The sequence below is a fragment of the Sabethes cyaneus genome, chromosome 1 (assembly GCF_943734655.1).
Source record: "Sabethes cyaneus chromosome 1, idSabCyanKW18_F2, whole genome shotgun sequence".
NCBI lineage: Eukaryota > Metazoa > Arthropoda > Insecta > Diptera > Culicidae > Sabethes > Sabethes cyaneus.
Window position 1 is genome coordinate 13,952,222 of NC_071353.1, and position 27,047 is coordinate 13,979,268.

The window sequence follows — 27,047 nt, forward strand, 5'->3', positions numbered from 1 at the left end:
GCTGATCGGTAACAGAAAATCGACACATGGCAGGAAATTGATTCGAATAAGGTCGTATGTCTTAGCATTTTTTTGACAATTTCCTAACTTTTGGGCCATTCTACATTTCGAAAGGCGAAATAACAAGCTTCGGGTGAAGCTAGTAGGTATAATGGTTTAGGTTTTGCGTTTTAATTCTTTCCGGATTAGCGAGATCCGGATTACCGAGTCGTCAGATTAGTGGGGCAATACTTTGCTTGCTCGTTCGAGGGTACTCCTGTTATAATTTTAAGTTTGGAAATGTCGATCATAGATGGTGCTAGTGTTCAAGCAAAATGTGGATGACGATAATTTTTGTTACTTATTCTTCCATGAGTTATGTCTGTTTGTCTGTGCTACTGATTTTCATTTTTTAAGTATCGAGTAGTGAAAAACGAAAGCATTAGCAAAACAGTCGACAGCAGAAAAAAAATCAACCAAAAACTTTTACCTTTACCCTGCTGGTGAACTATTTTCCTGTCCCCAGCAGCAGCACGGTGGAACCGCGCCCATGTGTGCAGTAGCTATTAGCTATGATTTACAACGTCTTCTGATGGCAGCTTTCTTTCGGGGGGTACTGCAGCAATTTCGCTAAGCAAAACCTCTGGCATGATTCAGCAGAGCACTGACTACTGAAATTGTCAAAAGCATTCGGTGCCTTTGTAAGGAAACAAAAAAAAATGCGAGTGTCTATACATGAAGACATATGTAAATGAAGGCAAACCAGACTTTGGGCGCTTCAGTGTAATGGCGGCTATCAACGCCATGTCTGCCGTCTCCACTGACAGTCAGTGGGGTAGAGCGGCAAGCTAACGGCGCCGGCTCAGTTTCGGTGGGGAGGCTTATAACTGTACGTGTTAAATTGAGCGAATTATCACGTGTAACCATGCGTTTATTCGCTAGGAGTTGTGCTAAGAATTAAGTCACGAGATCGAATTTCTCGCTGTCAGTTGGGAGAGGTAAGAATCTGATTCGAGCAACGTTCCGCTCCCCCAGCAGTAGTGGGTGGGATGGGATTGTCATCTTTATTTCACCTGCTGCTCTGCCGAAAGTTTCGCTACACTGAACATATCGGATTGTGGGTGCAGCCATGATGCACCCATTCAATGGAATACTCGTCGTCATACAAACTATGGGAAATTTACCGCACTGGTGGCATTGCACTCCGGGGCGGTCTCGCGGTTCGTGGCTCATAATGAGAACGAAATTGAATAGCATTCGAAAGAAAGCTACTCTCCCAGTATAGCGGAATAAAAGGCCGAAATGAAAAGAAAAGTGGGTGGGCACCGGTATATCGAACTGTCTGGAATTCGATTGAAAAATTGAAAAAAAACAGGTGTTTTCCTCTTCCACTAGAATGCTAGAGAGAACACCGTGTAGGGTGCACAAAATAGGGGCTAAGTATGATTGTCTGCGTATTCAATAAAGCAATCGTTCGTCCTAAATTAAGTCACTACATCTGTACTTATATTGTTTTGAGTTTCGAAACTAGGCTAGTATGCATTGGTGATACAAACTTTTGTTTTTTAAATGCGTCCAAAAAAAATGTTGTAGAACAAACCAAAATAAGCAACTTTACCGAACTATCTTACTGGTTGACTAAAGAATTATGAGCGTCTTAGTGAAATAGTGGTGGTGCGATTTCCTTTAGGATTTCACCTACATAACAATGTTTCGCCAACCAATTCGGTCCAGATTCTCGACTGTCCTGCACTTTCCAGGTGTTACTCACTTGGTCTAACCATCGAACGCGCTGTGCACCTCTACGTCTGGTACCAATCGGATTCGAGGTGAACACCATTTTTCTGGGGTTGTAGTCTGGCATTCTCACAGCATGTCCCGCCCATTGTACCCTTCCAGCTTTAGCAACTTTCGGGATACTGAGTTCGCCGAAGAGCTCGTGGTTCATCCTACTCCTCCATACACCGTTTTACACATACACCGTCAAATATGGTCCTAAGCACACGACGATAAAAAATGGCCAGTGCTTTCAAGTCCCCGACGAGCATTGTCCACGTTTCGTGCCCGTAGAGGACTACCAATCTTATTGACGTTTCGTACTGCAGCCGATCATTACAGTAAAATTAAATATTTTAAAAAATTATTATATATGCCGTTGATAAACGCACATCTATTTTGAGTCTTACTAAACTAAACATACTAAACTAAACAAACATGATTCAACCACATTCAAGAACACCGATGGGTAGAGGTTTTACGGAACAAAACACAATAGGGTCGACAAAGCGCCAAATCAATTAAAAGGTAACTTTTGGGCAGTTCAACATCAAGATCTCTAAAATTTGTATACCACCCATGACCCAAAGCCAAGCATTCAGGAGCTTTTAGAGTATTCTATATACACCATCGTTTTGCGATTGGCGACCGTGTTTCCCGAAGGCTTGCGAGTAACCGAAGGCACAATGCACTCGTGCCTACGCCTAACCCGTAAAGGATCAGCGATTCGTTCTCTGATAGTTCGCGGTCATAACCGTTAAGGAGGATATCAACCCTCGGGCATCGGCCCTAGTCATAAAGGAGGATTCCCTTCTCGGTGTGGCAAAAGTCGGTCTCGTCCGTCGCCAACCGATTTCAGTCAAAGAAGGCAACGCCTGGGAGAATACTTACCTGGAACGCCTTTCCAGGTCGCCCATTCGTCACCGTTCATTTCGTCGTCGACGCCATTTTGTCAGCCATTGGGGAGACGTCACTCCACGTTGCCACTGGAAATCAGCGAGCGCTCGCCGGTCATAGTCAAACGCCATCGTTAACAAACAGAAGAAGTGAGTGATACATACCGTGATCCTAACCTATCGAACACATTACACTGGACAATAAAATACACGTTTTTCAAAGAAGTTGGCCGCTTCAGTGAAGAATTTGTATCGTGATATTCCTCCAGTTTGCCCAGTAGTGCGCCGACCTTGCGACGAAGTCCGGGTCTCGTGCTGCTGAAGTTTGTCGGGGTAGCAACTCACCTGGGGGTTATTACAACCGGCACGAGCTGGATTGGTTACCTGAGAGCTACATCGACTCGGGCTGAAGATCGCTGCTATTCAGGAAGTTCAGTGGCCAAATTCCGGAGATTTGTTGATGCGAAGCATGACCTGTGAGCTTTGATAGGATAACTTATTTTTCCTTCCACGTCCAAGCTCAGTACCTAATTGTAGGTACTTCTTTCAAGTACCACGTCTACTACAGTGGCGGTACGAAGGTAGAACGTGGAGTTGGTTGCGTAGTATTGGGAAAGGAAAAGCAACGAGTTATCCGGTGAAAGCCCGTAGATGACCGTATATGTATGTTGAGAATTAAGAATAAATCCTTCTAATACAGCCTAATCAACTTATACGCACCGACAAATGATAAATCCGATGATGCTAAGGGTTACTGTGGAGTTTATTATACGCAATATCCAGCCATTTACCAAGTGTCTCAATGAAACACAAAGATTGAAATAAAGGAAAAAAAAATTCACGATCAAATTCTACGATCTCGAAAGATCCGGCAAGAAATCAGCCAGCATAAGAATAATAGAACCACCGGGAAGGACCGACTCCTAGTAGAACTCTACAAAAATGGTCAAGAAACACGAGCAGCAGCATTTCACCAGATAATTTCAAGGATTTGGGAAGTGGTGAAACTACCGAAGGAGTAGATAGAAGGAGACGAGAGGTTTGTTCCATCCACAAAGAGGACGTTCGGCTAGATTACTGTAATTACCGCGGCATTACGCCGGTCAACGTCGCCTACAAGCTGATCTTCCGGATTTTGTTACTTCGTCTATCTCCAAAAGCAAGAGGATTCGTAGGGCAGCATCTGGCGACGCTTATGGGGACCCGTGCTACGGACCAAATTTTCACTCTCCGACAAAATGCTCCACAAATGTCGGGAGTACAACGTGCCCAGGCACCATATTTTCGATAATTTCAGGGCAGCATACGAAGCAGTTGAGCACGAGCAGCTATGGCCGATAATGCACGAGAACGGTTCTTAGGACGAGCTGACGCGGCTGATCAGAGCTACTCTGGAAGGAGCAATGTGCTACACGCGGGTTGTGAATAGACTCTAGAGTCGCTTTGAATCGAAAAAAAAATGCTATTGAAGGATCATACCTTCGGCGAGCAGGTGTGGCAACGAGAGGAGCGATCTTCAGCAAAAGTAACCGACACTTACGTATATTTGGGATCTCTGGTTACCACCTGAATAATGCATACTGTCGGTGCCTTGTGCACCTGTAGCCATAAAATAGACCCTACAGTGGTTCATAGCCTCTTATTCAGCAACTCCTATCCCTACCTCCTCGTGGTATCAGCCGGGATACGAACAACCTTGGTGGAGATCGGGTAACCAACCCCGGTGGAAGCCAAGGTCGTATGCTGACAGGGAAAGGGGGCTCTTTCGTGCTTCGTTAGCCCTCCGGCGAAACAGAGGTTAGTGTAGCAGGCTTTGCAAGCCGCCACCACGAAAAATACTAAAGCACGGTAGCACTAAAGCTACCGGGGGAGTGGAAAGATGGATCTAGAAAAAGAGCGACAAGTTGGACTATGAACTATCGAGCGATCACCGTTCTCAATGCCGCCTATAAAGTGCTGTCCCAAATCATTTTCCGCCGACTATCACCAATTGCGAACAGATTTGTAGGAACTTATCGAGCCGGCTTCGTCGAAGGTCGGTCTACAACGCATCAAATATTAACACTGCGGCAAATCCTCCAAAAGGGCCGTGAATACAGAGTTCCCACGCATCTTTTGTTCGTTGGCTTTAAAGCCGCATATGATACCATCGACCGGAAAGAGCTATGGAAAATCATGGACGAGAACAGCTTCCCCCAGGAAGCTCATCAAACTGATTAAATCTACGATGGATGGTACACAGTGCTGTGTTCGGATTTCGGATGGATTGTTAAGTTCATTCGAATCACACAGAGGGCTTCGTCATGCCTGCTGTTCAACATAGCGCTACAAGGTGTTATGAACCGAGCGGATATCAACACGCGGGCACGATATTCAACAAATCTAGTCAATTCGTCTGCTTTGCCGATGACATGGATATTATCGGAAGAAAATCTGTGGCTGAACAGTACACCAGACTAAAGCGCGAAGCAGAGAAGATTGGGTTAAAGGTAAATAAAATTGATCGACGGCGATGAGTTTGAAGTAGTCGACGAATTTGTCTACCTTGGCTCAATGGTAACGGCGGACAATCATACCAGCCGTGAGATTCAGAGGCACATTATCAGCGGAAGTCGTGCTTACTATGGGCTCCACAAGCAATTGCGGTCGAGCAGACTAAGTCCCCGTACAAAGTGCACCCTGTACAAGACGCTTAGTAGACCGGTTGTTCTCTACGGGCATGAAACATGGACAATGCTCGAGGAGGACCTGCGAGTGCTCGGAGTTTTCGAACGACGAGTGCTAAAAACGATCTTCGGCGGCGTACAGCAGTACGGAGTATGGAGGCGGAAGATGAACCACGAACTCGCACAGCTCTATGGCGAACCCAGTATCCAGAAGGTGGCTAAAGCTAGACGGATACGATGGGCAGGGCATGTTGCAAGAATGCCGGACAACTACCCTGAAAAGATAGTGTTCGCCGCAAATCCGGTAGGAATAAGACGACCAGGAGCGCAGCGAGCAACCGAGTTACGTGGAGAAACTTTGTTCAACAGGCTTTGTCTTAAGACGAGAAACCACCTAAGTAAGTAAGTGGTTACCACCGACAATAATACAAGTAAGGAGATCCAACGACTCATTCAAGCTGTATTTTTGCCTCCGCAAAATAATTTTTAGTCAAACAATGTACTAAAACGCTTTTGAAATGTTAACCTGTTTTCTCTCCAAAAGATCAAAATGAGGTCTACCTACTGACGAAATTTTGATGGCACCAACCCTGATCTGGGCAATACAAGAACAGTTTTTGTGTTTGTGGGATGGGTAATATTGGGACAGAAATTCAAAATTGAACAGATAAAAATCAAGTTCGTTCAAAAGAAAATTTATTAGCGCCTCGTTAGCAACTGGAAGGGAAGAATTGAAATCAAATAAACCAGTCCAATTTTTCTCATTGGGAAACGAATCCATGCTGCTTTGGGAAAGTGCCAGAAAATCTACCAGCAATTAGACGATCATCATACGTACCAGCTTCGGTGTCAATTGATGTGCCTCAAGGTACGTATAAAGTGCCGGAGAAAAGGGCTGCCGGTACTAAGAGATCTAAAACAAAAGACAGTGGCGAGAAAAATATTTCTTTTTTTAAACGAAACTTTACGGGCTTGCGACGAGAAAAAAAAACAAAACGCAATCATCAAGCGATTCAAACGAGAGTGAGAGCGCGAAACCGCCGCAAGCACATTCCTCTAATTTCATACCTTCTTCAATGCGCTTTCAGTTGGATGCTGCGACGATGCTGCGACGCGACGTCAGTTGGCTGAGAAGAAAAGTTGCACACCGCGGGTGAGTGGGTGGTGGGAACTTGCTCCAAGATGCCCGTGACCCCTTGCCATACTGAAAGTCGTGGGAGGTCATTACCACCTTTTCATCATTATCGTCATCAACTTTTTAATGATCAGTCTTTCACGGCGGCCGGCGGTAGCAAGATAATTCCGACAAAAGTCAAGTGAACACAATGATACCAACGGTTTTCATTTTCCCGTGTTTTACACACCGAATTGGTCAGCAAATGACCCGGTCGGCGAAAACGGCTGTCGGGCGGGGGAGGCTCATCAACATTCTGCTCCGCAGCCAAATTACTTGACATCGCGTGAACCATTTCACCTTGGCTCCGGTGTACGGCGGAACAATTAGATGTTGGAGTCGTTGGACGATACTTTATGGTTTTTATTGTTCATTGCTTTCCAGTCTGTTGATATGACTGACAGATGGTTATGTTCAATTGCCTCAATTGGTGGAAATGCCATGTTTTCTTGGCTAATTTTTCTGTCAACATTCCAATTTTCGGTAAAAATGTCACAGTTTAAAAACAACTGTGAAGGTCTGCAACTTGTATTAAAATAAAAAAAATTCAATTAGGAACTTAGCACAAGGCACCCCCCTTCGGAACGAAAAAAGGTACGACCTTTTTCGCATGTGGACTCCATACTTTCGGAGGGCAAGTCTGAGTTTTGGGGTAAAATCTCAACAACCAGAATTACCAAATTTGTGTCAGCTAGCTAAGCGCAGTCCGGAGCTCAACCTTACAACTGTTCGCGGTTTGCGCTTCAGTGGGCTGCCGAAGATTGATACCTACCTTGTTTCGAGCGTTGAAAAAGTGTGCCAACCGGAAAGGGTATGACTATTGATTTGCCAAGGTTTTGCCCGCTCTAGCATGGTAAATGAAAAATAAGTAATGGTTTTAGCTGAATTCCCAGGAAACTATTTTTTTTTCGACGAAATGCGTTTCAAAAGAAACTATCATTTCCAAATAAATCAGATGCACTCAGAAAATAATTTTTACGTGGAAAAAAGCGAAACAAAACTAAAGAACAGCAGAGATTAAACGCTCAAAACACTCACATGTGAAGCCCATTCGGTGTTGATTTTTTTTTTCGGATTTCATTTTTAAGGTCAAGTTCAATTGTATTTTCACTCGTCACGCGACGTTGATCTTCATGGTGTTTTTTGCGTTGGCTGCATAGTACAGGGCCGCCCGGCACAGATTTATTTCGGGCGATTAAAAATCCGCGTGCTACTGCTCAATAGTAGTGGATAGTGTCTACCTGAACGATCGTAAGCAGGCGATCAGTGAGCCAACCGAGCTTGAAATGTATTAACCAAATTAAAAGTCTTCGCGAATGGATCTCTACACTGCACTGTTGCGTTTGCGCAATTAGAAACTGTGGCTTCTTTGAAAAAAAGTTAAGATATTTTCTTTTTTAACAGTATCTGATCAGATGGGATCCCCCAGCGAAGATCAATATCGATACACCAAGATCGAAGTCATAAAATTTCCAATATTCAGCATGCGCCAGGCCGACCTCATGGTGTGTGAATATCGGTAAACTTTTCTGTGGAAATAATCTTCCTGCAACGAAGGCAATCGAAGAAATCAAGCGGGGACTGATTAGACAGGCATTGAGTCATGCCATGTAGGAACAAATATTAACAACACTCGGTGCATGATAACCGAAGGTGCGTACTGTCTCGAGGAAGTAAAAGTAGGTTCAGTTTTGATCGACTTTTTGATATGCTGGCCTAGTAAAATTAATAAAAATTTATCTAGCACATGCCAGGTGAGGTGATACTACCCGTACCAGGGGATTGCATGGATGTAGGTACAAAAGCAAAACATTATCCGGCGTCTAGGCGCACGGTGGGTTGCATCATAGCGTGCTGAGTTTTTTTTTGTGTCAGTCAGCCAGTCAGTCAGTCGGTAGTAGAGCGTTTGAAGCTAAGCAAATGGTGTAGGCTCGGCTATCGAAAGCCAACCGGTCGTCGTGGCTTTGATCGCGTGAAGATACAGTTAGGTGGCGTTCCAGGTAGGCCTAAAAACATAGTTGGCCGACTACAACGTCGTTGACAAGGTCTTACCGAAGCGGGCCACAGACGCACATTGCCACGATGCGTACTACCGTGTCGGTTCGGTACGTTAACGGCGCGAAACGGTTCAGTAAACCGTCGAACAAGACGCAAAAACTAGTTGACAACAGGATTTATGCAATCTTGGACGATCGCGATTTAGCACGTAAGTCCATTGGCAAACGCGCCATGTATCTGATCTAATTTACATGATATAGGATGTTGCATCAGGCAGCTTCGGTTGGCGTGGCAAACTCACAACAGTAACGGTGTTTTTTTTTTCCTGGCTGGAGTGTCCAGTTCAATGAGCCTGTCTTCGCAGCAAATTCGTTACAAGCTGTCCTCAAGAACGCGCGAAATTCAAGTAAATTATGCACAGTTGGGACATCATTTAATGTAACTAAAAAACTTTACCCTTATTCGCTAGGGGCGTAAACCAATCAACCCTTTAACTTTATATACTTACTTTTGATTTAGGACTGGATCAAGAAACGTCACGAAAAGTGGTTGGATTTTGAGCACTAATGAATCCTGATTCAAAACTTTCCTATACCGACTGTGCTTGGAAAGTTCAGTAATCGTTGAGAAAATCAAGCGTGCGCTTGTCGGCTGCTGCACTGACAACGATTGGAAAGCACACTGCTTCCCAGCTATCCAATGTTGTTCGGTTCGGTCCGAACATATTTTGTCCTGTTTCCTGAGCTGCAGCTGTCGAAGTACCTAAATAGATACACAGTACACAAGCTTTGCACAGTTTTGTTGTCCGTGATTGAGAAATTGAGAAATCGGGACAAAAATTACCTCAAAGAAGATTCCAACTAAGGCCAAGGAACTATTTCGCGGAATTTTAGCTAAAATTTGACGGATCAACGCGAATTGAACTGAACTGAACTGAAAACAGAGCCACACTCGTTTTGGAAATACATCAACGAGCAAAGGAAAGAATTCGGTCTACCTTCAACAATGAAGTAGAGAGACCAAATGGGAACGAATTCAGTTGAAAATTGTAAGCTTTTCTCTGAGAAATTTTCCTGTGAGACACTGCCAGGCCCTGCTTCAAAAATATGCTACCTCCGCTAGACCCCATTCGGTAGACGCTATTCTCGGCATAAAATATGATGGCAGTAGGACAGAAAGTTCGTAGATAAATAGCGAAAACGAAAGGGGTCTAAGATTGTTCCCCTGAGGGACGCCTGAAACATTCGTAAACACTTCAAAACGAGAAGCTCCGATTTCAACGCAAAGCGATTGGTTTGTCAAATAGAATTTGAACCAAACGATCAAGGATCTATTGACTCTAAATTTCTTAAGCTTTTACAACAGAACTTCGTAAACCACTTGATCAAATGCTGCCTTAAGATCGGCGTAGACAGCATCAACTTGTCCACCGTTGTCTATTGTGTGAAAGCAGAGTGATGCAAATTCCATCAAATTTGACGCTTGGGATAGAATTCACGCTGGGCTGTTGAAATGTAATTTTTACATGAGCAGAAAAGCGCCTCATTGGTAATGATCTTAAAAACTTTTGAACGGCAACATAAGGAGGCGATGCGTCTGTAATTCCGAACGTCTCTTTTGGGGCCAGTGTTCTACCATTTTAAGCAATTCATCGACGATTCTCTACATGCCACGTCGATCAACCACGACGAATTTCACTACTTATGCTACGGATACTATGTCAAGACGTTTCCAAACGGATGCAATCTATACTGACCTCTCTGCTGCTTTTGATAAGTTAAATCACAAAATTGCGATTACCAAAATCGACAGGATAGGACTTGGCAGCAGCCTACTGCTTTCGTTGAAGTCCTACTTGGTTGATCGGCATACTTACTCACCTACTTGAGCAGCCGAGAGCCGGGATGGCTCATGCCGTATCAAGAATTCCTCTCCATTGTACTTGGTCTTGGGCAACACGTCGCCAATTCGTTGCGCGTCTCGACACACGCAAGTCGGCTTCAACCTGGTCGAGCCTTCTAGCACGTTGGGCCCCTCTATTCCTGCTACCGGTGGGGCTCTTGAAGAGTACGGATTTCACTGCACAGTCGTCCGGCATCCTGGCGACGTGGCCGGCCCCCTGTAGTCTCCCAACTTTCGCCCGGTGTACGATGGGAATCTCTCCGAGCAGTGCCTGTAGCTCGTGATTCACACGCCTCCGCCACTCTCCGCTTTCCGTTTGTACTCCGCCAAAAATAGTCCGCAACACCATTCGTTCAAATACGGCTAGTGCACGTATGTCCTCCGTAAGCAAAGTTACTGTCTCAAGTCCGTAGAGGACTACCGGTCTGATTGGTGTTTTGTACATCGTCAGCTTTGTGCGGCGGCGCATGCTCGCAGATTGAAGCATCTTGCGGAGGGAAAAGTAGGCTCGATTCCCAGCTTAAATGCGTCGTTGGATCTCCTTACTCGTATTATTGTCGGCGGTGACCAGAGATCCCAAATATACGAACTCATCAACCACTTCCAGTTCATCGCCGTCTATAGTCGCTGTCCGTGGGAGGTAAACGCTGCTTTCTCTAGAGCCTCTTCCTACCATATATTTGGTTTTTGACGCATTAATTTGTAGCCCTATCCTCCTAGCCTCCGTTTTTAGTCTGGCGTAAATTGCCTCCGCCGGTTTCTAGTAATGAAGCCGAGGTCATCTGCGAAGGCAAGGAGTTGGCTACTCTTGTTGGAGATCGTTCCTCTCGTTTCGATGCCCGCTCGCCGGATCACACCTTCAATAACGATATTGAATAACATACAGGACAGTGCATCCCCTTGCCGCAACCCTCTGCGCTATTTGATAGGACTCGAGAGTGTCACTCGCTCCAGAGTAGCTTTGATCAGCCGCGTCAGTTTGTCACCGTACTCGTGCATTATCTGCCATAGCTGTTCTCGTTCAACTGTATCGTATGCTGCCCTGAAATCCAAGAAAATATTATGCGTGGGCACGTTTTACTCTCGACATTTCTGGAGGATTTGTCGTGAGTAAAAATTTGAGCCGCAGTAGCGCGGGCCCCCATAGAGCCCACCTGATACTGCCCTACTAATTCTCTTGCTATTGGGGATAGACGACGCAACATAATTTGGGAGAGCACCTTGTAGGCAGCGTTGACCAACGTGATGCCGCGGTAATTACAGCAGTCTAGCAGGTCGCCCTTTTTATAGATGGGACAGACTACACCTTCCATCCACTCCTCCGGTAGTTTCTCCTCCTCCCAAATCCTAGAAGTTATCCAATGAAGTTGATCGGAATCTGGCTGTCAGCGTCCGGTGTTCCACAAGGCAGCCATCTTGGCTCGCTCATCTTTGTGCTATACTTCAACGATTGACACTTTTCGTTATAAGGAACCAGGCTTTGCTTTGTTGATGATGTCAAAATTTGTCTCAAGGTCGATAATGTAGACGATAATGTAGGTCGAAGACGGTGTGTTCCTGCAACTGCAACTGGAAAGCAACTCTATAGTGATACTGCAAAAAAAAATAAGTACGGAATTCCTGACCTGGAATACCTGACCGATATCACAATAGATCAAAATACAAGTCGCAATAAGGCTTGTTCGCGACAAAATTTGGACACCGCTAAACACACACAGCTTCGGAAATACATTAACAATGAGTGAAAAATTTTGCAGAATGGTAGACGTATGCCTGTTCTTTCTGAAAATATAACAGCTGTTATCAGGGGAACCAGAAAAGTTTCTTAGGGAGGATTTTACAAAAAAACGGACATAATCTAACCTTAAGCAGTGTTTTCAAGAAATCGGAAATTATTTTCAGTTATAAGCTATTTAGGTTGAAATTTATTTTTTTTTGCATTTGACAAAAAAATCGAATTGAAATAAAATCAGACAAATGTTAAAATTTAGCCTCTCATTTGGCATCGAGGTATGTTGTGTGTTCGAATCTCGGCTGGGAGAGGCTGTAAAAGTCCATAAGATCGAGCCTCTTCGGCCAGGGTCGAAACAAGCTAACAATTTATCCTGCATGCTTTTCAAGATCGCTCTTGAGGGGGTAATTCGACAAGCGGATATCGAAAAAAGGAGTTTGATTTTCAGTAAATGTAGCTACATAGCGCGTAGCAGGCTACGCGTTTTGATATTAAAATCAGAAACTTTGTCACGGCGGAGGCCATTTGCGCTAGACTGAAAGCGGAGGCTAGGAGGATTGGGTTGAAAATAAATGCGTCGAAGACCAAACTATCATGGTAGAGGCTCAAACGAGAGCAACGTGTGCTTTTCGCGGACGGCAATTGTTGGCAACAACGAACCAGAAGTGGTAGATGAGCTCGTATGTGAGATCGCTGGTGGCCACGGACAGCAACACAAATGAGGAGATCCAGCAACGTATTCAAGCAAGACATCAAGTCTATTTCGTAAAACGGCACGACCAAAAGGCATAAGCCACCGTACGAAGCTGACAATTTATAAACCCCCTTCTGGCCCGATAGTTTTTAGGGATTTGACAATGCGCACTGAGGACATACGCGCCCTTGTGGACGGTGGACTACAACTTCAGAAACGCCTGGGAAATGGGCGACGAATAACCCAAGATCAAGTTGAATGAAGCTTAAAACAGCACGAACCACCCCGGTTCTAAGCTGCTAACGACGACGACGACGAAGATCGTATAACCAGCCCAGCAAATTTTTTTGAGTTCTAAACCAGGACCAGGCATAGTCGAAACAAATAAAACACGCTGACTTTCTACTACCTTCACATCATACATGAAGAGACTGGTCTCATTTGTTGAACAGAATGTTTCAAGCAAGCGCCAGCTGAAGTTGGTGACTGTTTCAAGTGACGACAACTGAAAGTCAGGCACGAACACGATTTGTCGATGTTGACTAAGTAGGTTAAATATTACATGCGTTATATTGTAGGAAATGTTACTCAAATTCAATTCATTTGCGTTAAAAGTTACTGATCTTTTACTGAATGTTTGATAGGAAAGTCAAAATAAAACTTCAAAACCGATCGTCATGCTGACGTGAAACCTGTTTTACTGACGCAGATTGAAACCAGATTCGAAGCGAAGCGGATTTCCTTCAATGGAAACCAAAGCTTCATTGTCGGGTGACAATTTGCAATTGAAAGTGATGTTGTCGGGCCCTGCTCTAAGCTGATGGCTGTGAAATTTCAAGCTTGAAAGTGTAGAACAATTTTTCTTCTGGGGGGGGTGTAGAACACCCAAACCCCCCCCCCCCCCCCCCCCCCGTCGCTACGCCCATGAGTTGTTTATATTACAAGCGCTCAGCGTAAAATGGCGTGGAAAGAAGAGCAGGTGCGAAAAGCAATTGTGTGCGGTCACAATGAAAATCCGGATCTCTCGTTAAGAAAATTTGCTGTTCACCTGTTCACAGTGTTTTAAAATCGTTCGATACTCGCTTGACAACAGCTAGAAAGAAGGGAGGTGAAACGAAAACGGTTCTGAGGAACCACCACAAGGATGCGAAGGTAGAACACATATTACGGAGGAGACCAGATATTTTTGTACGTACCATTGCTCGTAAAGTAAAAATGTCGCCAACATTCGTGCACACTTCTAAGCAACGACAAGGCATGAAGTCTTTCAAGATGAAGACTGTGCCAAACCGTAATGATAAGCAAAATACGATGGCTAAGACACGCACTCGTCAGCTTTATCGCGAATATTTAACGAAGTTTCCATGCGTTATAATGGACGATGAAACGTATGTTCTAGAAGACTTTAAACAGCTTCCTGGTATGTCTTTTTACACTGCCATGAAACGGAATGGCGTTGCAGAGCATTTTAGGACAAAGAAGAAAGCCAAGTTCCCCAAAAAATATTTAGTATGGCAGGCCATATGCAGCTGTGGTCGAGCAAGCAAAAGTTACATCACTACGGGAACGATTAACAAGGAAATATACCGTGAAGAATGCCTGCAGAAACGATTGTTACCGTTCCTACACAGACATGATGTACTCTCGCTGTTTTGGCCTGATTTGGCATCCTGTCACTACGCCAAAGATGTTTTGGAATGGTATGATGCTAATGGAGTCCATATTGTACCGAAGGAGGCGAATCCACTTAACTGTCCAGAGTTACGCTCCATCGAGTGGTATTGGGCTTTGGTGAAGAGAGAAGTGTCCCAGCACAAACAACAAGCAACAACTATAGATAAATTTCGAAAATCTTGGACAAACGCAGCTAAATTGGTTGCCAGCAAGTCTGCACTGGCCCTCATGGCAAGGGTAAACTCCAAAGTTCGCCAATTTTTCATACAGACCAAATAAGTAATGTTAATTTGTTTGATAATTATTAACGATACACACATAAATGATATAAAATTGTTTCATGGATTGAACTTCTATCAAATTTGTTTTATTGCTAAATTGAGGTGCCCAGATTTTGTCGCAAACAAACCTTAATAATCTCGTGTCGTATCACAGTAGGCATCAGGGAGGATGAAAAGTGGAACTTTTTTCCTATCGTCTTTTGCTTTCAATTTCGCAATATAGTGACTTCGAAACTTTTATTCGTAGGAATACCCCCTTTAATCTGAAAGCGTCAAAAGTTACTCATGGCATACTGTGATAAAAATAACTGTTTTGTGTTGGGAAACACACACATAGTTTCTTCGGCAAAGTTGTAGAAAATATAAAGGCAAACATATTTGCTGAAGAAATGATATTTCTATCTGTGTCGGTTGCAGGAATATAGAGCATTTTGTTTGAAAGTTCATTAAAACTTAGTTTTTCATTCATTGCCTTTATTGACTGCATTTTACAAGAGTATAATGTTCTATGCAATTATCGAAGCACTCCAAACACACGTTCTGCAAAAACATGTATTGTGAGTGGTCTTTTACAATTGACGAAGGAACGGTAGAAGAAAGTAATAAAATTTAGAGAATTAGAAAGAGCAGAAAGGTGAGAGAAGGGGGGGGGGGTGTCTCTTACCTTTTGTCCAATGCTAGATGGGTTATAATTTGGAAGGCATATTGCGATGCACAAAAGTTCATAACGGACAGAATGGTCGTTGAATCGATTACGCCATTTAAGATCTTTGCCACGCGAACTGCTTGCTAAACCTTCCTAGTTTGTTCAAGTGTCTGAAAACTCAACAAACGACAGCAATTGGTATACGGTGGTAGTTTTATTAAAGCATACATCAGCTTGCATCCAACTCCAACCAGCAAAGCAATATCGTTCACAAACGGCAAAAACAGAAAAGGTCCCGTGTTGCTGCCTTGAGGTGTACCCGAGAGGTTGGTAAACCGAGAAGAGAAGCAGGAATCAATCTGCACACGTAGAACTCTAACACATAGGTAGGAAGTGAGCCATTTCGTGTAATTTCGAGATGCACTAAGTTGCGAAACTTTCTGCAGTAGTATTTTGTGGTCTATTCGATCAAACGCAGCCTTTAAATCTGTGTAGATAACATCAATTTCGAAGTGAAATATACAAGTAGACGTGGAATCTAGAAAGTTTGTACTAACGGATCGATCAGGCATATATTCATGTTGGTCAGTGGAGATATAGAATTTTGTTTTAGTAAGAATAAAATTGCTCACTGCTATTTCAAATAGTTTGGACGCAGCAGAAATACCAATGATGCCACGATAGTTTCGAACGTTCCGTCGGTCGCCACTTTTAAATGCAGGGAACATGAACAAATGCTTCCGAATGCGAATGAATTTATTGAATATCTGGCACAATGGATCCACTAATGCTAGTGCACAAAGTTATCATCAAGAGACGGAGCGGCACGAGGTTCGCAATACAGAAAGCGAGGAGCAGAACTCGATTGTGAAGTTTCAAGATGAAAGTCGTACAGCACCATAACGCAGACAAAATCTGGAGGAGAATTTGCAGACGAAATATAATTATAGTCGTTATAGATGATGAATTGGCCGGTTTTGGACAAATTTCTGGTCCAACTTGGCAAGTCGTTACTATTGAAGTTCGACCAAACAGTGGCACAACGACAATGACGTCACTGTGGTTTTCAAAAAGTGAAATCCGGGCAATATCTCGGAGCAAAGGCGCCAGGCGTATACGACGAGTACAAGTTAAAATAAAGCGGCTAAAATAGTTTCATTATGAGAAAACAAGAAAATGTGTTACGATGAAGGTCGAACAAGCCAGTCGTCGTATGTTCGAATCTTGACTAGGTGGTGCTGCTAGATAGAGTCAGTAAGATTGTTGCACTAGCCCCGTAATTGTTCTGCACATTGTACAACCGAACACAGCGAAAGGGAAAGTTGTTTGCCCTTTTCTTCTTAATTTTGCACCAAATGCCCCGCGAGAAAAGATTTCACTTACGCAACCGGAATCGAGAGACTTATTTGCATTAGCCGCAGTTTGTTTGTTTTTGTGTGTGTTTCCGGATGGTCAACTTCCATTTTCATCATCACCGCATACATAACCTCCTGTTTTCGTTGCTGAATAAATTTTGGTTGAACTTTTATACCGATTCCGAATCGAATTCCGATCGATGACCACCACCGACCACCGACCACCGGTTTGCTATGCAGGTCGCGCGGTGCGTTGCATAAATTTTTCTAAAGAAAGTTTTCTCTGTCAAACCGCTCGCACACCGAGGCGTTCGATCTCAGCCAAAAACCGTCACTTTCTCCCGCAGGCAGGCAGGCGTCCGATCAAGAGTCGCCATCCCATCATCATCAGCATGCAGCGATTGTAGCACACACCTGACACAGCCAGCCGCTGCCGGCGATGGTAATAATGCTGATGTCAATGACGATGACGGTGATGATGGTGATCATGATAATAATGGCGATGGTGGTGATGACGGGTTCGGAGCAGAGAAATGAACTTTAAGTGGCCACGCGGTGTGCGGTGGTGCGAAAAGAAAGTCAAATTGAGGCGAAGCTCTAATAATTCGGCGACGATTTGTTGCTGTCTGTTGGAGGTGCGTGGTACCCTCGCGCGGGAACCACGGAGAAATTTATGGTAATTCATTAGCGAGGTGGCTTGTGACTAACAACTTGGGAACTGCAAGATGGTGATGGGGTAATGCCGTGATTAGTTCTTAGAACGATTGGCGGATGAATCAAATCTTGAGCACAAGATACTTTGTTTCAAAGCCTTTTTGAGTCAGCCAGACGGGACATCCCGCGAGTGTGCGGGCTGTCCTTGCAGTCGTGCGCATTTTGAGAAAACTTTTTAAACCCGGATGTGGTAATTGCTACCCTCAACTGTTTCAAGGCTACCTAGCACAAAAATAAATGTGATTCACTGTCGGTTCGTCGTCATCCGCGAATGACAGCTAAACATTTACGTACCACCTCCGGTGGTTGTTCGTTCATCGTTACGCTACGGGATCACCACTTCCATAAACGAACGAGTTCGGGGTTTGCTTTTCCGCTCTTGCGCTGCAAATAGCACACCAAACAACCGCCCGCCAGCGCGGACGAGCCCCGAAGCCTGCCGGAAGAAGCCACTTCCTCCGCATCCCCGGTGGTGCCGCTACGATGCAGCGCAAATAAAAGCGGCCGCCTGCGCCCGTCAGCGCAAATAAAAGCGGCCGCCTGCGCCCGTCAGCGCCAAATACAGATGCCGAGTGTTGGCGCAACCTTGAATTCCGAGCACACCTCGACTCGCGAAACCGTACCGTTTTCTCAAGTGGGTATGGTCCGAACCGAAGTATGTAATTGATTACATTATTTGCTATTCATATATGTAGCCAATTCCAGACTAATGAGCTCCGGTGTATACTTATACTTATCCGTAAATGGGTGCCAAGCGAGTTGATCTGGTTCGTAGACCTCGATGATGGCTCTCAGCGTGATCTTGCACACCCGGACCAGAGCCTGTTATTAGAAAGTTGTACCCAAATTGCCCAAAATAAAGCACTTAGCTGCCGGTTGCCGAACAGCCGGAGGTTTGCTTCCTTCGAATCCGAAAATCAGTATTTTACGAGTAGCTTTACCGAAACTTGAATACGGTATTTTCCTCTGCAAAAACTTGACAGTACCACTCTAATTTTCCACTGATCCAGTTTGCGGACCAGCCTTCAACGAATGGCGGCTGTGGCTGCAGCGGCGTTGCACAGTAGTCCAAAAGGGCGAAAAGTGGATTTTTTTTCCTGGTGTCTTTTGTTTTCATTTTACCATTTATGGGAGTAATTCTTGCTGAAACGGGGCGCTACTGACACGAGGTCTTCAAATATTGGAGCTTTTGCGCTTAATTGGTTGAAAATGGTTAAAAAATAAGAATTACACTTTTAATACCTCGGAATAGTGGACCCCTCGTTCACCAAGCGGCCTAACAGTTTCAAAAAAAAGTTGAATTTTGAGCAAACCTTGAGGTCTATATCATGTGATATTTCATAAATTTGCCATGAAACAACTAACAAATGGCCCGGTTCTGTAAAGAAGAAGAACTGGGCTTTCAAATGGAGTAAAAAAAAGTTTGACGGCCATCTTGGATTTGGTCGCCATATTGGATTTCATTCTAAGACATGTAATATATATAATGCCATTACACACCTAATTTTATGAGTGTTTCTTGTAGCATTTTTTTCAGCTTACCAATGGTGGTCTTAAAATGAAAATCGTTTGGGGGGCTCATGGTGAAAACGGCGAATTTTTGATAAAATCCAATATGGCGATCAAATCCAAGATGGCCGTCAAAAAAAATTCACTCCCATTGAAAGCCCTGTTCTTCTTCTTTACAGAACCGGGCCATTTGTTAGTTGTTTCATGGTAAATTTATGAAATATCATATGACATAGATCTCAAGGTTTGCTCAAAATTCAACTTTTTTTGAAACTGTTAGGCCCCTCGGCGAATGAGGAGTCCACTATTTCGAGGTATTTAAAGTGTAATTTTTATTTTTTAACCATTTTCAACCAATTGAGCGCAAAAGTTCCAATATTTCAAGACCTCGTGTTAGTAGTGACCCCGTTTCAGCGAGAATTACTCATGGTCTTCAGCACTTTTCTTCGTATAAATATCTCCCTTAATCAAAAACTGTCAAAAGTTAGTCATCGCTTACTATAATGAAAAAAAAACTTTTTTGTGTTAGGAAATATAAATATAGTTTCTTTAGAAAAGTTGTAAATATTGTAAAAATAAGCATCTTTGCTGAAGAACTAAAATTTCTATCTTTAACGATTGCTGAACTATAGGGCATATTCTTTAAAACTTCTTCAAAAATTGGTTTTTCATACTTAGCATTTCTTAGTTGCAGTTTACAAGAACACAATGTTCTAAACAATTATCAAAGCTCTCAAAATACACGTTTTTGCAGAAGACCGCAACTCTCTTGGACCTTTACTTGCTGAGTTATCGCCTATTCAAGCTTTAAATTTCCATAGCTTTATTAGCCCATGGGGTAAAATGGGGCAAGCGGATTTATGAAATCAGCGCTTCATATTAAAGCTTAAGTCGAATACTATAAAATAGTACGGGTTTCGCTTGTCCCTAACCACCAAAATAAGAGTACGGCAAAGCATACGTTTGATGTGTTTCGCGTTCGCTAAAGGCTCGATACACGTCCATTTTGTTTGTGTTCGTAGATAGACACATAATTTCTTCGGCCAAGTTATAGAAAATATAAAGGCAAACATTTTTGCTAAAGAAATGACATTTCCATCTCTATCGAGTGCAGAGCTATAGAGCATTTTCTTTGGAAATTATTAAAAATTAGTTTTTCATACTTAGCTTATGTTGGTCGCATTTTACAAGAACATATGGTTCTAGGCGATTATCGATGGACACAAAACACATGTTTTTGCAGAAGGTTGCAAATCTCTAGGACCTTTCCTTTCAAAGTTATCGCTTTTGACCCGTGAAGTTAAGGAAAAATGAAGCTAAATAGCAACCTTCTGCAAAAACATGTGTTTTGAGTCCTTCAGTAATCGCCTAGAACTATATACTCTTGTAAAATGCGACCAACATAAGCTAAGTATGAAAAACTAGGGTAGTAGTAGATCTACACTGGTGATAGGAAATGGACGTACGGAAGGCACAACGGACGTTAGGCATTTTGCCGTTGGCTTGTAAGCGGTCTAATCAACTCAGTTTAAAAGTACATTGCATATGGTATGAGTCAGATAACATACGAGTGACTGAAACACAAATGGCCGTATCACGAATGGCTGAAACTCGACTGGACGGAATAACAAATGATGTAGATTTATTGGCAGAATCAAAATGGCCGATACACGAATGGCCGAATCACTGAAAGTTTCAGCTCTTAATTTCTGCTGGAAAATGTGTGGGACTTAATGGATTAAAATGAGCGTAGCTCGTTTGCGGCGCCTAAGAAAAAGAAACTGTTTGTACTACAAATGATTACCAAAATAAAACATAAGGTACAGAATGTGTTTGTATTGATGTTCTTAGACTAACGTGCCAGTGTTTCATGAAATGCTATTTTTCGCTAGGATTGGGCGAAATTCCCGAAAGTATCAATAATTTAATATCAATATCAAATCCGCTGCTTTATCGATACCGTCGATATATCATTCGCGAAGCATCGATATTAGATTTATCGATACTATTTAAGGCGGAATTCTGGGATTAGAAAGTGCTACACAAAAAAGGGATTCATAAAAATTAATCAATAAAAAACATTTTGAGCAAAGAGAGTGCCTCCAAAACACGTATGCAACACATCACTCGCTCCAGTGCAGCTCTATTTCAGACACGTCGTTTTGTACGGAAAACCGCACTCGTGCACCACCTGATACAGCTATTCGCGCCCGACTGAATCGTATGCTGCCCAGGAATCCACAAAAATATGATGGGTCATACTTCCGATACATCTGGATGACCTGCCGAAGTGTAAAAATTGGATCCGTAGTAGCACGGGCCTCCATAAAGCCCACCTGGTACTACCATACGAATTCTCCTACCACCGGGGATAGACGACGCAACAAAATTTGAGAGAGCACCCTGGTGGTGGCTTTGACCAGCGTTTAGTGATGTCCGTTAATCGTTTAATCGAATCGATTAAATCGATTAATTTAACTAATCGAATAACACAAGGAATATTCGAATAATTTTTAATCGAATACTGCCAGCACGAATGGTTGAATTAATCGATTAGTGCAGAAAACGCTCACCGATTAATCGGTAATCGAATAATTGAATATTTCGGACATCACTACCAGCGTTATACTGCGGTAATTACAGCAATCTATCCGAGATGGGACAAACCACACCCTCAATCCACTCGTCCGGCAGCCCTCGTTCAACTCCCTGAAACCATCCCGTGATCGCGTGTCGTTGCTGGCGGTTTTTGGCCATTCCTGCAGGGTTCCACCGGGAGTTGCTCCTTTCCGGTTCTAGCTCTTCTCGATCTCTGTCCCACCCCTGCCACTTTCACCGCTATTATGGCGCGTAAAAAGCTAGAAAGTCTTTGTTAATGCCGTCAACGCCCAATACTGCTCTCTGGTCAGTTCTGAATTGCTGAAAATCCCGTATCGTATGCACTTACTGTTCAATAAGCGTTAAACATGTAAGAGACCTTGTTCAAGAGTCAATTCCAATAAAGTAAATTTGAGAATTAAGCTTAGTATACCTGAAAAGAAAACAGCGCCAGAAAAATCCTTAAAATATTGCTTTCTTGAGCATTTCCTGGCCAAGTTTTAGCTTATATATTTTTTCAGCTGCATATCCCGCTTTAAACAGTATCAGGATGAAATTATCGATTTAGCATAATATCGACGTCGTAAATATCGATGAAATATATCGAAATATCGGCCTTCGAGTATCGATATCGCAGGTATCGATACGGTATCGCCCAATATTTTTCCTTCATTTGATATTTCTCTAAATAAAAGTTTGCGACGAGATTTAGTCAAGTAGGGGCTTGGCTTTTCGTGTTTCGACCTTTTATGATTCGGTCAAATAAGGGTTTGGCCCTTCATAATACGGCCAAATACAATTTCGGCCTTCGGTGACAGTTGTTGAAATTCAGCCATTTGAATTTCGGTTATTTGTTATTCGACCATTCGACACCAACTCGGTGAGTCGATGCGAGGGGTAGGGAAAACTAACAAAAGTCGGTAGACCTAGGAAAGCGAATAAACCTAGATCTCCGTGGGGGGGCGCCCCCGCAGTGGCCGTCCCTTTCGACGGAGGCTCGCCGGTAACCCTTGCGGCTTGCGCCCATCTCGTTTGAATCGTCTGTGAAGAGTCGTAAAACATTTTCCACGGAATTCTATCAAAAAGTAGTTATGCCATATGTTTTTCTGCCAAATGGTCTCATGGATGATTTTATGGCAAACGACGTAATGCCAAGCAGCATTATGCTAAATGACTTTATGTTGAATGGTTGGCTCCGGTTCTTATTATATAGGGACGCACTATTGTGTTTTATTGTGATGATTGACTCAAGTGCGTATTCGTAGGAAAGCGATTTTTTTAAAATTATGCCTATAGTCTATTATGCCTATTATCCATTATGCCTATTGTCCATTATGCTTATCATCCATTATGCCTATCGTCCATTATGCCTATCGTCCGTTATGCCTAACGTATATTATGCCTAATGTCCGTATGCCTATCGTCCGTATGCCTGACGTCGCGCACCCCTCATTTGGGTGGTTGGGAACCATCGGAACCCATACAAGTTTATAGTCATGGCAAAAGGATTTTTTAATATCTGATCTCGTTGAAAATCTACGGAAAATATTGAGGATTCACCTCAAGCGAAGTCCATTGCTGTACGAAACTTTGAACGCGTTTTCCTCAAAACCATATTTCTTTAGCTGGCGGTTCCGTGTATCTCAGAATCTAGTGGACCGATTTGGCTGAAATTTTTTTCAGCATGTAAAAGTGAATTATCTAAATTGTTACGTAGCCGTTTTTTGATATCTCCATTTTTCAGTTTTTTATGAGCTTTTAATTGGCGATTTTTGATGAAAAAACACCTTTCTTTTGGAAAAATTGCCGCCATTTTGGTAATTTTTCGAATTTTCAAAAACCGCTACGTAACAATAGAGGTTTTCCGTAAAAAAATTTTTTTTTCACTAAATGTTCGGTTTTGCCTCTTAGAAATGATACCCATATAAAACTTTCTTTATTAAAGCCTCTAACTACTGTAAAAATGAAAAACTAAAATACGTATATTTCAACCCGTCACTTCTCGGATGTATTACATGACATTTTGTACCAGTGTCCTCTATTTTCACCACTTCGAAACCATTTGTGCCACTCTTTACTCTTGTGGCAAGCAACAAACGAAATGAAAAAGAAGGTAATCATTAACTTTTCATTCGTTTTGCCCTTTTCACTCAACCGCTGATACACATATGTCAAAAACTGTTATGCAATGCTGCCAGAAAATCTGAAAATTTTGATAAACAGTGCAGCCAAAACGAATTTTTTTAAACTCAACATTCTTGCAATTTGCATTATTTAAAAATCGTAGTAAATTCTAGAGTCAACGAAAAAAATATATTTTTGCACCATTGTCACTCGTATTGGGAGTACTTTCGAGAAAAAATAAGAAAAGGAGGGGTATGATCTGACGGAAAACCTCTATTTAGGTATTAACCTAAAGCTTCAAAATCATCCTTGAAATCCGTTCAACGATACTCCGTTGGTTCCTGGCACGTACCGCCAGCAAGGAACTATTTTCTAGAGGGCATTCACGCGCCCACCTGCCACTAGCATAATAATCACTATTCTGGTATCCAAAGAATACAAAATATATTTTCAAATATACCTTAACCAATAACCAAAATACCCCAACACTCAACTATAATTCTAGCATCTGAAAAATTTTTACGAAAATCTATTATTTTTCAGTCTTCCGGAGTAGGGTCCCCCCTTAAAGAATATGCCCTATAGCTCAACACTCGATAAAGATAGAAATTTTATTTTTTCAGCAAAGTTGCTTGTTTTTAAAATATTTACAACTTTGCCGAAGAAACTGTATCTATATTTCCTAACACAAAAAAGTTATTTTTTTATTTTCACTCTAGTAGGCGATGACTAACTTTTGACAGTTTTTTATTAAGGGAGATATTTATACGAACAAAAGTGCTGAAGACCACAAATGGTAAAATGAAAACAAAAGACACTAGGAAAAAAGTTCCACTTTTCGCCCTTTTGGACCACTGTGCGTTGGCTGGTGGCGTTCTGGGCCCTAAATTATGTTGCAGCCTCAAGGCGCACCCGCAAACCACGGCAACCAAGGCGTTAGTCGGTAGGTTTACAATGCAGACATTCCACTTCTTTCAATATACTGAATGTATGAGTAGTAAAGCAAGCTTGCGCCGCAGCTGCAGCAAGTTGGTGGTGTCACAGATATATGATTATGTTTTCACCGCTCAAGGCTGACGCAATTTTTCGAGATTTGTCGATGCATGTGTACTTCTACTAGGTAACCGAGAGGTTTAATACTATTAGCTTCGAAACGGATTCAGTCGCTGGTCGGTGTTTGACTGAGTTATCGGAATTTTGATCGGTATGTTCTGTATCTTATGCAAGTCAATTTTTGATTGCATATTTTTTAAGCTCAGTAAAATGTATTATCTTAAGCAGTTTGGCCTCACAAGTCATTTTACTTTCATAGAAACCTTAATTGAATTGTGGCCCAACTATCAATAAAATGTCATAATAGCTCATATTTTTCGTAATGCTTCGTTTACCTGCGCCATTATTCACAGTTTGCAAACATTTCCTCCGCATCGTAGTCGTAACCTCGACTTCAGACTGCTAATTACGTCCAAAGCACATAACCTGTATGATCTCTATCACAACCCAATAATGCTTTCACGATTCGAAGGCACCGTGATCCATGTGCACATCGCCAAGTAGGTTCACACCCGAACAAATTTACTTAATGTTCGGTTTGGATTCATTGGAACACGGTTGTCATCGACAACTGCCAATAATATGAATCGTTTCCTAATATCAGAGGACTGCGCTTGATGTTTACGGAAATTTCTCCGAACTCCACCAACATCAGCATAAAGTCGGATTGCGACTCCTTTCCCGGGGTCCCATCGTCGTCGTCATCGAAGCGTTAATAGCCTCAGATACATGCTTATGCAATCACTCCTCCTCCTCCTCCTCGGCTGGTTGCGACCTCACTCATGATCCGCAAGCGTCAACAATGGTTGTTACAGTTCTTTTTCACTCCAACACGACCGCTTTCGATCATAGATGTGAACCCAAGGGGAAAGAAATAAACATACCCTCCTCGAGAGTCAACACAGCAGAGCAGCAGCCCTCAGCCGCTATGCTACGGTCGGTGCCACGGTGGCACCCGGAGCAACTCTCACTTTCACTTCGCACAACAGTGCGACCCTACTGTGCGAGCTGCTACTATACTATAAGTGTGGGTCCCACCGTAAATCATCCGGCAAACTATCACTTCTGAAAGCCGAAAACATCGTGTCGACAACGATGCAAACAAGATTAAATATTCTTCAATTGCCGGTGCGGACCACCACACCAGAAGTTACCTCTCGACTGTTGCGACTTGCGACCACCATGATAACTAACGGATTGTTTAATTTAATTTTTTTTTAGTTTCTTACCTTCCTTCCTCGTCTTTCCTCCAATTACAGAAAACTGGCACGAATGGTATGGAATTACGCGCCATGGCCATCCCGAAGCAGCAACGCGAAGACCGGCGGTACTCGATGCCGCACGGAATGCCCGGATCGCTACCACCCGGAGCCGCGGACGACCTACACGCGTGGTCCATCTATAGGTTAGTCAGTTAGATTCAGTTGAGCGCATTGTGCAATATCACAAACGGGTCAATTTCAGCTTTTGATTGTACTTCTTGTAGTAAAATTACGCAGGAATTCTAATTTACTTGCTTGCTGTGGCAAGTAAATAATTTCAACTCATTACCGTTTGATTGCTGCAAATAACTATTCTCAAAACTTTTTCGATTTGCGCAGAAGTGGAGCTTGTTTTTACGACCGACTTTTCCCAATCGTGAGAGCAAAATAATAATAACTTCTGCTATTAATTTGTTTGCCTATCCCTTCGTGCATGACGATTAAAAACCATAACCTACTTATTCTGTGTTTATATGAGTGTACTAAAAAGTATTACTTTTCCCGACATGATCTCCGTCATAAAACGTAAATTAGCGTTGCTTGATAGATTTCTAAGCTATCCTCCAAGAGGTACAGTTGAGTTGAAGCAGACAGAAAACTAACTTTTATTTCCTTTTTTTTTTCAAATTTATTTCCTTTGATATTATAAAAGAAAAGTTTAAATTAATATGTTAGGAATTTTTTTTAGTTTAAACAACTCTCAAAACTGGTATAAAATCCCAATCAGCCTTTTAATCAGATTTTTCTATCAAAAAGTAACACATAATTCAATTGATTTTTTTTACTCGGGTTACTTCGAAGTACTGTTGAGTGTTGATGGAAGTTTTTGTTTTTTTGTAAACATGATCTTAAAACTGTTCTTTACATATTTTGGAATGGACCAACCTCGGGGGCTCTGTAGCCGCAAGGTTACCGAGTCTGCTTTGACAAGCGAATGGTCATGGGTTCGAATCTTAGTAGAATCAGGCCATTCGATGTCAAAGTGACTTTAGCATGGGTTTATTCTCAGGCCCC

General features: G+C 42.7%; 1 protein-coding gene across 2 annotated transcripts in view; it reads left to right on the forward strand.

Moving 5' to 3' along the window:
• LOC128736550 (ATP-binding cassette sub-family G member 8) overlaps positions 1-27,047 on the forward strand; it is a 79,553-nt gene that overhangs the window by 36,484 nt on the left and 16,022 nt on the right. Inside the window, exon 3 of one of the 2 annotated variants that reach the window (XM_053831071.1) lies at positions 26,031-26,176. The exons of the other annotated variant lie outside the window; for it this stretch is intronic. Coding sequence (XP_053687046.1) covers positions 26,049-26,176 — 128 coding nt within the window. The 5' untranslated portion in view covers positions 26,031-26,048. The remainder of the gene's footprint in view (positions 1-26,030; positions 26,177-27,047) is intronic. 2 annotated transcript variants of the gene reach the window in all.